The sequence below is a fragment of the Ammospiza nelsoni genome, chromosome 1, assembly GCF_027579445.1.
Source record: "Ammospiza nelsoni isolate bAmmNel1 chromosome 1, bAmmNel1.pri, whole genome shotgun sequence".
Classification (NCBI taxonomy): Eukaryota; Metazoa; Chordata; class Aves; order Passeriformes; family Passerellidae; genus Ammospiza; species Ammospiza nelsoni.
Window position 1 is genome coordinate 43,913,356 of NC_080633.1, and position 15,423 is coordinate 43,928,778.

Here is a 15,423-nt window from a genome sequence, read left to right on the forward strand (position 1 = left end):
AATTTGGATTGGATTTATTTTCTCATAGGTGGAAACATAGCATCCTGGAAAAAGTAAAAATCCTACATCTCATCAACTAAAAACTAAAACTCATCTTCTGATTTTCCCTACGCAAAAAGTTTGCTTGTGCTTAATGACAAAGAATTCATCACTTTCTATTAAAAACAACACTGAAATACACATCATAACTTCATTCAGGTCTACAAGTGGCAGATGCTAAATGACTATGCACATAACACTCAGTAGCTCAAAAAAATTACCTGGCTTAATTATGGCATCATCTGTTACATTAAATGTTGTAACTTTCTGCTTCCGTGGCACGCCAGCTTCTCTAAAAATTTCATGTGCAGACTCTGGTTTCTGCAACAAAAAGCAGCCATAAAAAAAAAGTCATCTTAAAATACTCAAGAATCAACCTAGCACAGAAAACTATTACAGACTGTCAACATCACTCAGAGAAACAGATACATCATACTAAAATTTCATCTTCAGGCTTGCATTTTCTCTCTACATAAAGTTTATTTAAAAATAAATAAATGTCTGCCTTTTATTTTCTGTCAAGTAGTTACCCTACAGCTACCTAATAAAAACGAGAGATATATGAGGATATTGAAAATCTGAAGAGGGAAACTAATCATTTAGAATGTAGATGACAGATGCTACTTTTTTTTTTCATGGCTGACAAGGAGTTTTGTAGCAATTTAGAAGTAGTTTCTCTTTTTCAAAGCCTCTGATGACTTAGTTCCACACCAAATGATAAATGTAATTTATTTAACTAACAAAAACATAGAAACAAAATTCTTGTCTTGCAGAAACTTCTAGAAATGCTTAAATTTCCACAGAAGAAAATGTTGAGTCTCTGGGCAAAAGAAGAAAAATTAGTAACAACGAGTTTATGATCCACGTATTTTTAAGATATAGCAAGTACACTCAGTGTCAAAACACTGCTGACCTAGTGAAGCAGAGATTTTGCTTTCAGATGAGTCTGACACATTTTAAAGTACTTGAAATTATTCTCAGCTGTTTTAAGCAAGACATCTCACAGAACAGCAGAACACTGAGACATAACCAAGCAACAGAAACAGTGATGCAGGAAAATTGTGGCCACAGGAAAAAAAAAAAAGGAGATGCAGCTGATTTTCCTTCAAATGGCTTCTGATAGAAAGTAATTTAAGCATCTAACAATACTGTCACACTTGGATAATCTCATCTCTGAGGTCTGCTTCTCAAAACTCCTGTGCAGTTCCCTCTCTCTCAAAAATTATTTTGTGTATTTTAAGAACAAATAATGTGGGCAATTTACAAAATGTTACTTAGTGTATTTGACAACAGTTTTGAAAATCTGCATGTTGCCCTTTCTTTTGTTTTTGAACATTTGTTGAAAAGTGTTACAACAGAGGATGTTTTATGAGGAATGAGGAAGCAAGATGATGAAGATCTCTGATTTAGAAAAAAACCCAGAAATTTTAAGTTCACAAATCTGTCTCTGAGAGTGAAAAATGTTTCCCAAGACATTTCTTCACTTGAGGTCACAGTACAAAATACTTCAAATACCTTTAAAAAAATAGAATCAACTACATACAAAACCTCTCCTAAGACCACAAACATTTGAGGGATCAGTGAAGCACCCTGTATTAATCTGCAGAACTATATGTAAGAATGAAAAATAAAAGATGTGGAATTCCTACTAAGTGCCTGTATATCAGTCCTTTATTTGCAGTTATGTAAAACTGCTGCCTTAAGCTACAGCAAGGGGAGCCCCGTGCTCAGCAGGGGTGGCTGGAAAGAGAAACCACAGCTGAAGAGGAGTATGGTGAAGTCCAAGGATAAAATTCACTTGTACCTCAAGAGTCCTACTCTAGGCTGTACCCTTGCACTGTTCTACTGTAACAGCACCTCCTCTTCAAACAGCCAAGGCAGAGATGTATTTTTACAAACAAAACACTTCAGTCTTTACAAACCCTTCCTAAAAAGCAATATTGAAGAGAGGAACACTGAGTGAATTCTCAGATGTTCCTTATTTTTAAAAACACCAACAATACCTTCCAGTATTAATGGAAAATTATTGATATGCCCTCACTTAAAGGAAGCATATAAATTATTTTTGACAAAAAAATAAAGTCTGAGCATTGACAGAGCTTACTTTTGAGCATAATTTTGCATTAAAAAATCATGAAAAAGCTGTTCACTTGTAACAGAGTGACATACATCAAGCTAAAAAGGAAAAATGAATCTTGCTAAAAATGCAATAGCCCTTATCAGTTTTAAAGCAATGTGACACTCCAAAGAAATGCAGGAAATTCGTTGTTAGAAAAATTACTGAAGGAATCTTTTGATTGAACTCATTAAAAACCAGTAGATGTGAGGAATCTGAGAAAGATAGATGTTCCTATGAGGAATTAACAAGAGAAATTGCTTATGCTAATACAAGACAGTATAATTCAGCTTTCTTTTATATCTCACTTCTGATACTTCTGAGAGAAAAGAAACATATAAAAAGGCTGATAAACATAGGAAAACAATGATCCAAACTTGCAGCTAAATCACAGAAATACATCACTTCTTAGCACCTTAACAATCTGCCCAGAATCAGCATGCCAAATTCTTCCTTAGGAATTATCTAGTTTATACAATGATGATGTCAAAAATAATAATACAGAGCTCAGAATAATAATAATAATAATAATAATAATAATACTAATAATACTAATAATACTACTACTACTACTACTACTACTAATAATAATAATAATAATAATACACAGTTCAGTCTCAGGCCAGGACCTCACCAAAGACTGCTCAAAGAATATTTAAATAATTTCTTTATTAAAATGAATCTAAGTTCAAACAAATTAACAGCCACTAACTTGGGAAAAGTTATGCCCAAAGAAAGTCTTGAACATAACTCACACTACTAAAAAGTCCTTGAGTTGACATTTTCCATAGTTCTGCTTTGAAGAAATTTTCACAGGAGCTGTTTAAAAAGAAGTTTTCTTTATATCTCCTTACTTCTGGCATGTTTTTACTCTGACAACATACTGGATTTACTGGTAACATCATCTTAATGAAAAGATCAACTTTAAGGAGTCTAATGGGCAAAATACAACTTGAAAACATTATTCTCATGACTCTTGCATGTCTTAGACCGAAATAAGAGGACAGAAAAAAAACACAGCTGTCATTTGTCCTGGAAAATGTCATACTTGGAAGGTGTAAATGGACTGAAGTGACAGAATAGACACCTGAAGAGTGCAAGCTGTGCTAGTCAAACATGGCATAAACCAACTGAATAAATGAATGGTACCTTGAAGTATAAGTCTGTTCAAAATCAGCAGAATATACAAAAAAAGCCAACAGATCTATCAAATGAAAAAAAGTCCTTCTCTTACCTCCACTAAAGCAGAAGCAAGTACACAGAATAATTCTGAGGCCCTGGGATAACCATCTGTTTGAAAAATGGAAATCTATGCTCTCAAAAAGCTGTGATCATGAACTGAGATAATCTGCTTAGTCGTCATGAGCCCTGGGATTTTTTTACTTGCCCAAATCAGACAAATGAGTGCCAGGATATGGTAAGAATTGAAAAATCATATTTCACAGAAATAATGCATCACAGAAACATCCTTTGAGGGAATGCTTTGTTCCTGCTTGATCTCTAACTCATCCTGGGGAATGACAGCTCTGCCAGACAACCTCAGCCACTGAAGATATCTGGGAATTCCACATAAAGCAACTGGGATGTCTAAAGAAGTGAGTGGCTTTGATATGGCTTACAAAGCCATATGATGAGTTGATGAGTTACAATCATGAAGCTATCTTCTTGAAAAGGTAAGTCTTGAAAAGGTAAGTCTTAAAGTTACTTATCAGCAGAACTATAGGCAAACTAAACAATGTCAACAGACCTGGGGAAAAATCAGAACTACAGCTAAAAAGATGGTACAGAAGAGAAAGCCAGAGCACTAAGTTGTAAACAATTGATGGAGCTGAGTAAGTTTGCAACAGGCTCCTGAAGTGTATTAGTATATAAGTGAAGTATCTTGCAGTCCTCATCTCAACTGCATCTTCACAGACACAAAGAAAACACATTTCTCCACTGCTAGTGATCCTTCAAATGCTTTCACCAGCATGGGACACTGCACATCAAAGCAAATTCCTAAATCCACAGCTTTCCTAGAAAATTAACAGGTAAAACTTTCAGAAAGTTCTTGCTATTCTCTTAACCAAGAATTTACACTCGCTTTAGGAAATGGCAAAGGTGAATGTGACAAAAGATCAATTACAAAGCACGCTTGTCTGCCAAGAAATCTTTCAGAGAAGTCTACTTATGCTACTTTTGTAGTGTAATCACAACAGAAACAACTATTCCAACAGTGACACCCAAAGTGCTTCACTTACAGAAAAAGGAGATACGTTTTTGCCTCCAACAAGCAGCTTAGCTGTTTTTCCACCCGACTCTTCCTTTGAAACATATCTTAAAACATGGCAATCCTGGACCTAGAGAAAACAAAAAGTGTTCATCTGAGCATAAGCAGATACATTAAGACAACAAAACAGCAAAGTGAGTCTCTGTTTTTATAACAGAAGATATAGTCTAAAAGTAAGACAGTGTGTTGTGTTTTTACCACTGACATTGCTTTTCCAATGAACTGAAGGCTTATTTCAGAAAAACAAAATTAGTAGAATGCAAACTGATTTCACAAATGCTCTAGAAATTATAATCATCTTTTTCACACAAGATCTGCAAAATCCCTATTGTAAGCATTCAAAGCACACAATAAGAGCCCCCATTTTAGACTCCTGCTGCCTTGCCCTGTAAACCTGATGGCCTTCACAGCAGTGGCTCCTCTTGTGGCAGCAGCCACTCAGCAAAAGGCTTCATCACAAGAGCAGCTGCCAGAGAATATGAAGGAGCAGCTTCAGGGCTACAAGGGCACAGAAACCAAGGTGAAACTAATCCAAACATGCCCGCAGGTGGAAAAAGAAAAGGAGTGAAGTGGGATAGTTAACCCCAGCTTTGTTGCATCACCTAGGTAACACCACTCACAACTCTGCAGCATCTGAATAGCTGGGGCACTAGGGCAGAGCACTCCTGGAAAGTATGGATGGATATAAACAGAATGGGCGTGGTGTACTATAGAGGAGTGAAAGAGATCTTCACTTTATTTCAGGATTTCCCACCCTGTACAAGTAGTAAGTTTCACTTTTCCCTGAAACAGCTGCTTTACAAACTGAATACATTATAGGGGATTAAATTCATTATGGTTTAATTCACCTTAAGTAGTGTGACAGCGTGTTTTTCTCCTGATTTGGTCCATATTGGCATCATTCCCAGTTTTACTGCAACAACACCAACTCTGATGGAATCTGTAAATCAAAACAGAACATGGATGCACCTTCACACTTAATAATTGAAAGAGTTCAAACAATAATCTGCAAAGTCCCATGAATTCTGATCTCTCCTAAGGAGGTGAAGGAAAGAAAACATCACTAAATCCTTGCAGGTGGGCTGGGGGTTTTTAACCCCACCAGCAGTAAAGTTCTATCTGTTTCAGTTGTGTTTGATAGAAAATGCAACTACTTTTGGTTAGTTCTTCTTTTTCAAAATACAATGTCCATGTATTAGAGCTAAACTAACTATTGAAAAGTTTGCTGTAGGAGGTCCTTCCCACCCCAGTCTCTGCAATGGCAACCTGTCAAGTATGCCACACAAATTATGTGACCCTTTTAAAAGTTCAAAAACTTAATTCTGTGCTCTAGTCCAGAAGAAATTCTAATCACAGACCAGAAGTGGGATGTATTATATTTCACTTTTTCTTCACCACCCAGCAATATTCACAAAAGCATTTTCAAGTTCATACACTTTATACTCTAAGGAGACTTTTTGGACAAATTCTGAATTTATTATCTTGTTGTAGAGCAGTGGGATGGGCCAAGAGCTGGACTAAAAACTATCCTTAAGAACCTAAAGGTCTTTAGAGGTTCTTAACATCTTGTAATATTTTAAATGCTTTTTAGAGAACTGATGTATTACATTTACTTATCTACCAGGGGATTTATTGAGTGACTGATGTGAAAGCCAAAAGGAGAATACCTCACAAGACACAATCCTCATGTTACTGAATTCAACAACACAACAACAGTATTAATTTCAGCATGAACAGGTATTTCAGAAGAGATACTTTCTCACCTGGTGTCCACTTATTCAGTGGCCATGGCTCATCTTTCAGAGGGCACAGCTTGCTGGCTGTCTGAGCTTTGTACTCCTCTGCAGTTATCTTCTTGAGGAACTCCACATTCTCTTCAGAAAGATGCTCGTGCCACCATGTTGAACTGTTGATGTGTCTGACTACAAAGCCCAGCTGACCCCTTTCCAGAGGTGGGAAAAGGTTTTGAGTGTCTTATCAGTACAAAAAGTGTCTCATAACATGTATTTTACATCAAATGTATAAAACACCTAATTATCTGCCATTTGACTAAATATTCTGAATTATACCAAAGGGGAGCAAGCAACAACCAACCAACCAACCAACCACTCCTTTTAAGATAAAAACCCCAGCTAGATCCATGAACAAAGAGAATACAGTAGTTACTGTTTACCTTAAATTTAGCAAGACCTTTTAAAACAATCTCTTGTGGCATCCTTCTATCCAAGATGGGATGTTATGGCATGGATGGGTGGGCCATCAGCAGAGCAAAAACCTGGCTGGATGATCAGCTGAAGGAGTCACAGCTGATGGTTTGGACTCTACTAGGAGGCCAGTTACAAGCAGAGCTCCCCAAGAGTCTATTCAGGAACTTGTCCTGCTCAATATCTTTTTCAGTGGCCTCTGACAGGGGATGAGTGCACTGTTCTTATGTTTGAAGGGAGCAGAGGATGATGCCCAAGGGGGTCCCTCTGCCAGCCAGAGGGACAAGCCAACAAGGAACCCAATGAAATCCATAAAGTAGAAATGCACAGTCCCATCCACAAATGGCATGGAATAATTTGTGAGAAAGCTACTGACAAGGCTGAGGCAGGCCATGTCATGAGGTGAATGCCAGGAGAGCAAGAGAAGTGCTAAAAACTGAATAGGGGGATTCAGATTTGACCTAAGGGAAAAAATGTTCAGCCTGAAGACAATCTAACACTGGCACTGGGGTCTAGAGGGACTGTGCAGATTCAGTCCTTAGAGGCTTTCAAGACCCAAAACCACAAAGCCCTGAGCAACGTGGTCTGACCTCAGGGCTGGTCACACTGTGAGAAAGAACTGAGACCTCAGTTTAGAACTTGGCTCCTCAGCTCCCTTCCAGCCCCAACAACTCTCTGATTCTACAAACACTGCTGAACAGCTCAGTGTCCTGCCATAATGTCATGAGGGCTGAAAAAGGCTTGATTGCTCCCTAATCCTCTGCAACTCAACAAAAGAGTATTCAATAGTACAGGCAGTGAATGCACAAAGGAGTATTCAATAGTACAGGCAGTGAATGCACAAAGGAGTATTCAATAGTACAGGCAGTGAATGCACAAAGGAGTATTCAATAGTACAGGCAGTGCATGCACAAAGGAGTATTCAATAGTACAGGCAGTGCATGCACGTGGCCAGCGGGCCAAGGTGACCCAAGCACGGCAGGTCAAATCGCTCACTTTGCTGCAAAGACACTTTGGACGCGAACACGCCTGTCCTGCGGTAACTCCCACGCAGGCTGGGGCTATTTCTAAGGCTGGAATGCCCCGGCAGTAACCCTGGCACCCCGAACAAAGCTTCCAGGGCTGCCAGAGGCTGCACACGGAGCTCTCTCCAAAGGGCGGCGCCAGGGCCGAGGGAAAAGGGCGGCTCAGTGCCCCTCACCTTCCTGCACCTGAAGGGGGAACTTACTGGGAAGGACGAGGCAAAATTGCTTACAAGAGCCTGTAGTGACAGGACGAGGAGGAGTGCGCGCGAACTGAAAGACAGTAGGCTTAGGCTAGATATAAGGAATGAATTCTTTGCTGTGGGGGTGGTGAGGCACTGGAACTGCTTCCCAGAGAAGCTGTGGATGCTTGGCAGCGCTCAAGGCCACGCTGGATGCAGCTCTGAGTAACCTGGTCTAGGTGCAGATGTCCCCCCCCACAGCAGTGGGGTGGAACTAGATTGCCTTCAAGATCCCCTCCAACCCAGGCCATTCTACCATTCTACGACCTCGGGGCTGCGACAGGGGCGGAACCACGCTCTGCTCTCCGCTGTTCCTGCCGCTGCTTCTTTCCCTCCCGTCTCCCGGAGCAGCCCCTTCCCCTCCCAGCCGTAGCGCTACCTGTGTCCGGGAGCGGGAGCCGGCGCCGCCGCCGCCGCCGCCCAGAGGCGCCCGCCGAGCCGGGCCAGCCGCCCCCAGCCCGCCATGCCGCCACCCCGGCGGAGACGCGCCGCCTTCCGGCCCCGCCGCGTCCGCCGCTGGAAACCTTCCGTGCTGCCCCGGACACAGAGTTCCGCCCCGCGGGCGGCGAGCTCCAGAGTGACAAAAACCTCCCGAATCGCCCCAAAATCGTGGGCGTGGGTTGCAGCATCCGTGTCCGATGGAGCTGCTCTGAATACCTCACCCAAGAGCGAAGACGTGCAGAAATAGCCACGGGCCCCTTTCCCCCCGCAGCCCTTCCATCCCTGCCATGGCTCCTCTGCCTGCGTTCCAGTCGCAAGGCAGTGAAGTCCTGAGATTTCAGACACACACGAGTGTCCAAAACGGGAAAATGGCAGCGGCTGGTGGGGTTTATCGCTGGCAAACACCCCTTAGGCACACCGGGTTGCGGGACAATGGGGTTAAAACCTCCCTGCAGGTGTTGAGCAGGTGCCCTCAGGGGTGTGGGGGTGTCTGGGAAGAAGCGACTCTGCTGTGCCAAACTGCCTCGGGGTGCGGGGCTTAACCACGTCAGGACTTTGCTTCCATGGAAATGAGCCACAGGGCCAGAGGAAAAGGTCTCAAGTTGTGCCAGAGACAGTTTAGATCGGATACTGGGGAAATTTCTTCTTGGAAAGGGTGGTTAAGCATTGGAACAGGCTGCCCAGGGAAAGTAGGACCACCCCGTGTGAAAAAAAATGCCTATTTTATGATTGGCTTTTCGCAAATAATAAAATGAAAATTATATGTGTTGTTTTAGAAAGTAATGCTGTATTAATTCTCTTAAGTAGTGTGTTAAATATAGTTTTAGGTTATAAAAAGATGTTAAAATAGAAACTATGCTATGTAGGATACTTTTTTTAAAGAAAGGACTTGCAGTGAGATAGCAGCCACAGGACACCTAAATCTTTCAGAGAAAGGGAATTTATTGCTCCATTATCAGAAGAAACAAACTTCTTCCCGCCTCGAAGGTGCTGTTAGGACTCAGAGGAAGAAGCTGATGGTGACCAGACAGAATCCTGTATTTAAATGGAATTTATGCATCATGTATGAAGTGTATGAATGTGCAACAGGCTACTGTTTTTAAGGGATAATCTTTTGTTAACGTGTGTCCTTTTTCAGGCTTATGCTGCCCAGAAAAAGATACCCAGACATCCATAACTCTTTGTTTCTATTGTCTCATATTGTCCTAATCAAATTGTCCAAATTGTTATTACTCTAATTGTATTGCTATTTTTATAACCATTTTATTACTGTTAAACTTTTAAAATTTTAAAAACAAGGGATTGGCATTTTTCACACCTGGGAGTGTTCAAAAAAACATGTAGAGGTAGCACTTAAGGACGGGTGATGTGATGCCCTGGCAATGCTGGGATAAGGGGTGGAATTGATGATCCTAGAGGCCTTTCCCACCCTGAATGATGCCATCCCTCTGTGACTGTGTGCTCTGAGCCAGTGGCTGGGATGTGTGATAGCAATCGAGCAGCAGCGTTTATGGGAAGTGTATTTAATAGTGTAGCCAGGGAAAGTTCCTGGTAAAATTAAAATGGGTGGGTCAGGCAGAGGGTTCTGGGCAGTCTGACAAAGGGATGGTATCTGTGACACTCTGGCTTTGGTGTGGTCTGGCTTTCATCAGTATTCAGGATTGATGCACTCTTTTTTTCCTTCTCTGGGCAGGGACCCAGCACAGCTGAGAGTGCACTAGTTAGAATAGCAAAGGGGTATGAACCCAAGATTCCTTTCTGGTTTCAGCAGAAATTCCTTTTTATAAAGACATGAGCTGTCAGCATGGTCAACTGGAATCTGTCCTTGTTTCTCTTTACCCCACTACTCCATCTTCTCCCCCACTTTGGTATGTGCGTGTGGGGGTGTTGCACATGAGGCTTGTAACTGGTATTTTGGTGTTCACACCCAAAACTGTGATCCAGAAACTTACCAGTAGCTTTGACATCCATTCCTTGTCCTGAATTTACTTCTTGTCCTTTTAAGAAGTAGCCACATAGTGTGTCCAGAAATGCATCTCCCAACTTTACAGTCCTACTGACATTCCCTATCTGAAGCTGGGTAGTCATCTCCACTGTCACAGTGATCACTACATCTTTTTGCTCTCTTCCTGGCATCAAGAACAGCATCAGGGATGCTGCTAAATTTCATACGGATGTATTTTCTAATGGGGTCATTTGGTAGCTTATGCTGCTGCTCTGAGAGAGCTTTATATGAGGAGAAATAAAGGGGTTTAGAGACAATTTCTAAACACTGTGGCAACCCTACAGTGGTGCTAACCCAACCAAAAATTCCCAGGAAGTATCAAAATTCTATTTCCCTCCATTTTAGAGATCTGCAATCAAGGCACATTGCAAGATCAAGTAACTTGCCAAACCATGGCAGATGTTTCCAGCCAGAAAAGAGGGCTCCCTTGATCCTAGAGAGCCTTGTTGCCACAGCATGATGCTTTTCTCATGTAGCATCCTGTACAGCTGAGGTGACACAGGATTTCCTGCACCAGTAACATGGAAGTAATACATGGGGGCACAGATTTCTGAGAGAAAAGTTTCAGTTCTGTACTTTTCCCCTTATTATCATGATGCAAAATCAATCTTGCTGTTGTTTTGTTGTTGTTTTTTTTTAGTTGCATGCAGCTTGTCATGGTGCTAAAGAGGCATGAACTCATCAGGTTTGTGTGTGTAAGGAGGAGTGAGTGTAGCAAGGTGGCTGCAGCTCTGAGTGCAATCAGATGGCAAACTGCCTGCTCTAATCAGTTTGGGACAAGAATTCAAGTGCCTGCTGAACACAGCAGTAAAAGGCTTTCTGCACAGCAGTGGAAATGGCTGCTGCTTTTTTTGGAGGAAAGGAAGAGCACCCATTACAAAAAGCTTTCCCACCAGTCTGCCACCTTGGGTAGTCCTTGGAACTTTAGGAAGAGGAAACACCACTTTTGAACTGTCAGCCTTCACAGGAGAGGTCACCTGGATTTCACCTGATCAGTTTGGAGGATCTCTCCAGTTTTGCAATGAAATTGGAAAAAATATCATTGGGAGTGGGAGTGCAGCCGCTGATGGTTAGCAGTGAGTGCTGCAAGCTAACATGCAGCTGGGCTGCATTCATATATCATTCATATAGCTCTGTAATTGCTGAAATTGTCTCTGGTATAGTGCAGCTCCGCAGCTCAGGACTGCAGGTACAAATAAGACCTCTGTGTGAAGGACAGGAGGTGCTATAAAGTCTATTTTTCTTGTGGCAAAAATAGCACTTTCTGTGAATAAAAAAAAACAAACAACCAAAACATGAGAAGTGTAAACTTATCCTAGGAATCTTTCAGCTCATCCTCCCCAAAAAACACCCCACAAACAAACAAACAAACAAACAACAAAAAAAACAACAAAAACCCACAACCAACCAAAACCAAACAAACAAAAAGTAGAACACTACATTGTTCATCATGGTAAAAATCTTTGTATGGAGAGGTTTTATCTTAGGGTAATAAGCACTTAGCAGTGTACTAGTGCTTTTCTCAAATCTCTTGCAGATTAGTTTCTCCTACAAACTAAAAATGCAACTCATCCCAGTATCTGGCTCAAGAATTATTGATATTATTGTAGTTTGGGCTAATAGGAGGTTTTTGTGACCTTTTTTTGTGTTTTTGAATTGGATTTGAGATAAAAAAGAAGGCAGGGTTGTACTTGGCAGAGAATATATTTTAGATCATTGGTTATCTCAGAAGGACAAGATGTAATTTATTTTAAAGCAGTTTTCAGAATTTAAAATGATCCATCAAAAGGCAGTTGAAGTTAAAATTTGCATTAAAAATCTGCAGGAGAAATAGATGGCAGTTCAGCCTAAAGGCAGAATGGCCTTGCTAAAACCTTAAGTAGATAAAGCAGGAGAAAAAAAATCCCATTTCAGAGATATATTCATATATTTAATGAGGTTACCCTGCACAAAGTCCACAGTATTTTATTGCAGAGAGTAGCTTGGAGCAATGAAAATAACATTCAATGCCTCATTAGAAAGCCTTTACCATATGGCCTGTTTTGTCTTCTGTGCATCCTGCACCAACTCACCACACTGTTACGTGTTTGTCTTACATGCTGAGATCTGCACATTCTGAAGGAGATTTCCAATTGATTTTTCAATACCATGAAGGTATCTTTCCAAGTACTTGAGGGCTGCTACAAAATTGCTGACTTATATCAGCCACTGATAATGATTTGTTTTTAAGTAAGAGCATTTATAATCTGGATTGTGTGAAATTAACAGAAAGATCTGCAGCAGCTGGGGTTCTAAAGACACTTATATAGACCATGTACACACATGAAAATGACTGATGGTTTATCTAGCTCAGCATACAATAGCCTGTTATCTCTGCATTTTACCTGATGCCACATTTTAGAAGCACCTCGTAACATCTCTGGAAATGAAGAGCTTTAACTGCCCAATTCTGTGTAACTATAAACACTTCAAAAATTAGTTTAGTCAAAGATCACATGCACCAGAAGGACAATTTATCTGATTCTAATTTTTTCTTGCTGGAAGCTTTCTTTCATTCAGTCTGGGAAATTATAAAGAAAAGGCTGAACTTCTCCTCAGTTGTACATGACATCCCTTAATGCAGGTCCCAGGGTGATGTAATACTCTTTACATGGTGAGAGCACCACCATGCCTCTGAGGAAGGATCCGAAATCACTTTTCAAGTATTAAAGTCCCCCAGTACTATTGCAAGATATTTATGATACATAACAGTGACCTTCATTTTACAGAGGAGGAATGTGAGGTGCAGAGAATTTAAAAATCTTGGGCAAAAAACAAAATGAGATACTGGAGGAGGAAAGAACACGGAGTCATTGATTTTTCAGTCCTGTGCTTTAACAGCTAGTAAATGCTCCTCCTGAGAATAGGAAAGGAAAGAAAATAGAGGAGAAGTGGGAGTAAGAAACTAGAGGTGTTGGATGTAAGAATTAAGAGTCATTGGCAGAATGGTCTATGACATGTAAGGGGAGATCACAGCAGCTTCCAGATGAAATACACCCACAGAGGGAGAGATGTGCAGCCTGACAGGGTAAGCTCTCAAATGGAGTGTCAGCCATTACATGGAAATGTGGATTTGAGATCTATCAGTTTGGACATCTCCAGACAATTTATACCCATGACCAAGTAATACTGGCTGATCCTATGGAAGTTACCTCTAAAGGAGAATCAGGGAGCTCAACTCCTATGTTACCTGCAAACTCATTTAACAATACATATTTCTTAACCAAAACCGCTTGCTCACAGGGGAACATTTCCAAAATTTTCAGCACTGGGCCCAAACAGCTTCTTCAGGAACTAGCAACAAGAATGTTTTCAGTTCAGTGGGAGTACAACTCATCCAAAATTGTGCCTTTTGGACAATCCCACTGAGATTATTTTTTGTCAAATTTTCTCCTTAGTTTTTAAAAAGTCACATCCTTCAAACACAGAAAATACTGATCTAATTTCTTCACTTACACACAGAAATATTTCAATAGAAAGTGCAATCCACCACCATTCTAATCTTGTGTGTGTCCTCTTTTATTTAAAAAAAGGTGGCTTCAATATTCTTTTGGTAAAAAGCAGTTCTTCTGTTGGGTGATCTGTGTGAGGATGAAGTTACAAATCACTGCTTGTCACAAAATCAGGCCATGCAAAATTTCATTTGGAAAATGTGCCACATAGAGTTGGATACTGCATGTGAGATTTAGAAACACAAATGAAACAAAAGAAGAATTCCCAAACAGAAGAGGTTATAGAATTGGATAGCCAAAATACATCCTGTTTGAAAGCCAGCCAGACTGTTTGGATTAAGTTGGCATGTTTTAAGACATGCATTCTTGATGGATCATGCTCTCCAAGCCAGATCTCTTTACAGCTATGGTCTGAACACTTTGTAACAGCTGGATTTGTCAGGCTTTTGAAAAGTTACTACTCAGGCCACAGACTGAGTGGGCTTGTTTGGGGGTCCATGTTAAAAGCTGCTAACATTAGAAATGTCCATGCTTCAGGTCAGGTATCTCTTGAAACCCTTTATTACCCTTCCCTTGGAATATGGAAGTTGAAAGCAAGGCAGCCTTGTTGCAGAGAGAGAAATAAAGACAACTGCAAAACTGTGTTGTTTTTATTTTAAACATGCAAAATACAGTTCATGCATCTGCCATTTTGAAAAATCTCTCAGTTCATAGCAGATTAAACCAAAGACATTTTGGCTATCGACTCTCAATAAATATTTCAAAATGCTTTACAGTGTAAATATAAGAAATTTAGCAAAATTTCAACAAACCTGTATAAAAACCAGATACAGATAACTTTTTATTTCAAGGCAACATGCTGTAATGTAAAGAGTTCACTTTTTTTTTCTGGATTTTTTTTCTCATAAAAAGGTTTCAACAATACAACCGCTTAACAGATTTAAGCCTTTAGGCTACACATGCAAAAAAACAAAAAAGGTATTTTAGTTAAAAATCACCAAAACGTGCTATGTTTTTGTTTCATTTTTTAAATACAGCAGTTGTAGACAGTAGCATTTTTCTTTTTTAGTTTTGTAAAAGAGTGCAGGCAGGTTCATGGAGCTAGTGTCCTGGAAGACTCGTACTCTGACATACATTTTGGTTTTATCCCTTTGCCATTGTAATAGTCCACGACTTGGTTTGGAACTTCAGCCAAAACGCTTTTTGCTAGAGCAGCTGGGGATGCCTGCAGGAAATGGTAGAAAACACAAGCATTAACCTGGTTCTCTGCTTGAAGTGCCATGGGTTTTAGAGGCATTGGTGCCATGAGATCAAGGGAGGAAGTATGGTACAGAAATGGAAGGCAAAAAAGACTTAAAGTGAATCATACGATTGCTGGAAACTCATTTTATAAGCCAGTTTGGGTATGGAGCTGTAGCTGCCTCAAAGTACACTAAAGCCAAAATTTCTCTGTGTGACTTCAGGCCCATTTGGACTATTTTAAGTTCAGGGTAACTGAACTTCCCTGCACTCTGGGAGAGCCCCATATCACAATAAAAAGCTGCAAAGACTTCATTCATCAGTGTTCAGCAAGGAACCCCACAGAGCTCCAAGC

The 15,423-nt window shown here is 40.5% G+C and overlaps 2 protein-coding genes across 3 annotated transcripts in view; both read right to left on the reverse strand.

The window, feature by feature from the left end:
- The window catches only part of MRPL3 (mitochondrial ribosomal protein L3), a 28,348-nt gene extending 19,963 nt beyond the window's left edge, over nucleotides 1-8,385 (reverse strand). Inside the window, exons 1-5 of the mRNA XM_059484248.1 lie at nucleotides 8,272-8,385; nucleotides 6,188-6,366; nucleotides 5,273-5,364; nucleotides 4,396-4,494; nucleotides 261-360 (exon numbers count right to left, since the gene is read on the reverse strand). Coding sequence (XP_059340231.1) covers nucleotides 261-360; nucleotides 4,396-4,494; nucleotides 5,273-5,364; nucleotides 6,188-6,366; nucleotides 8,272-8,357 — 556 coding nt within the window. The 5' untranslated portion in view covers nucleotides 8,358-8,385. The remainder of the gene's footprint in view (nucleotides 1-260; nucleotides 361-4,395; nucleotides 4,495-5,272; nucleotides 5,365-6,187; nucleotides 6,367-8,271) is intronic.
- A 6,066-nt stretch (nucleotides 8,386-14,451) lies between these two features.
- The window catches only part of CPNE4 (copine 4), a 229,248-nt gene continuing 228,276 nt past the window's right edge, over nucleotides 14,452-15,423 (reverse strand). For both annotated transcript variants that reach the window (XM_059468798.1, XM_059468789.1), the window contains one exon: nucleotides 14,452-15,054. In XM_059468798.1, coding sequence (XP_059324781.1) covers nucleotides 14,923-15,054 — 132 coding nt within the window. In that variant the 3' untranslated portion in view covers nucleotides 14,452-14,922. The remainder of the gene's footprint in view (nucleotides 15,055-15,423) is intronic.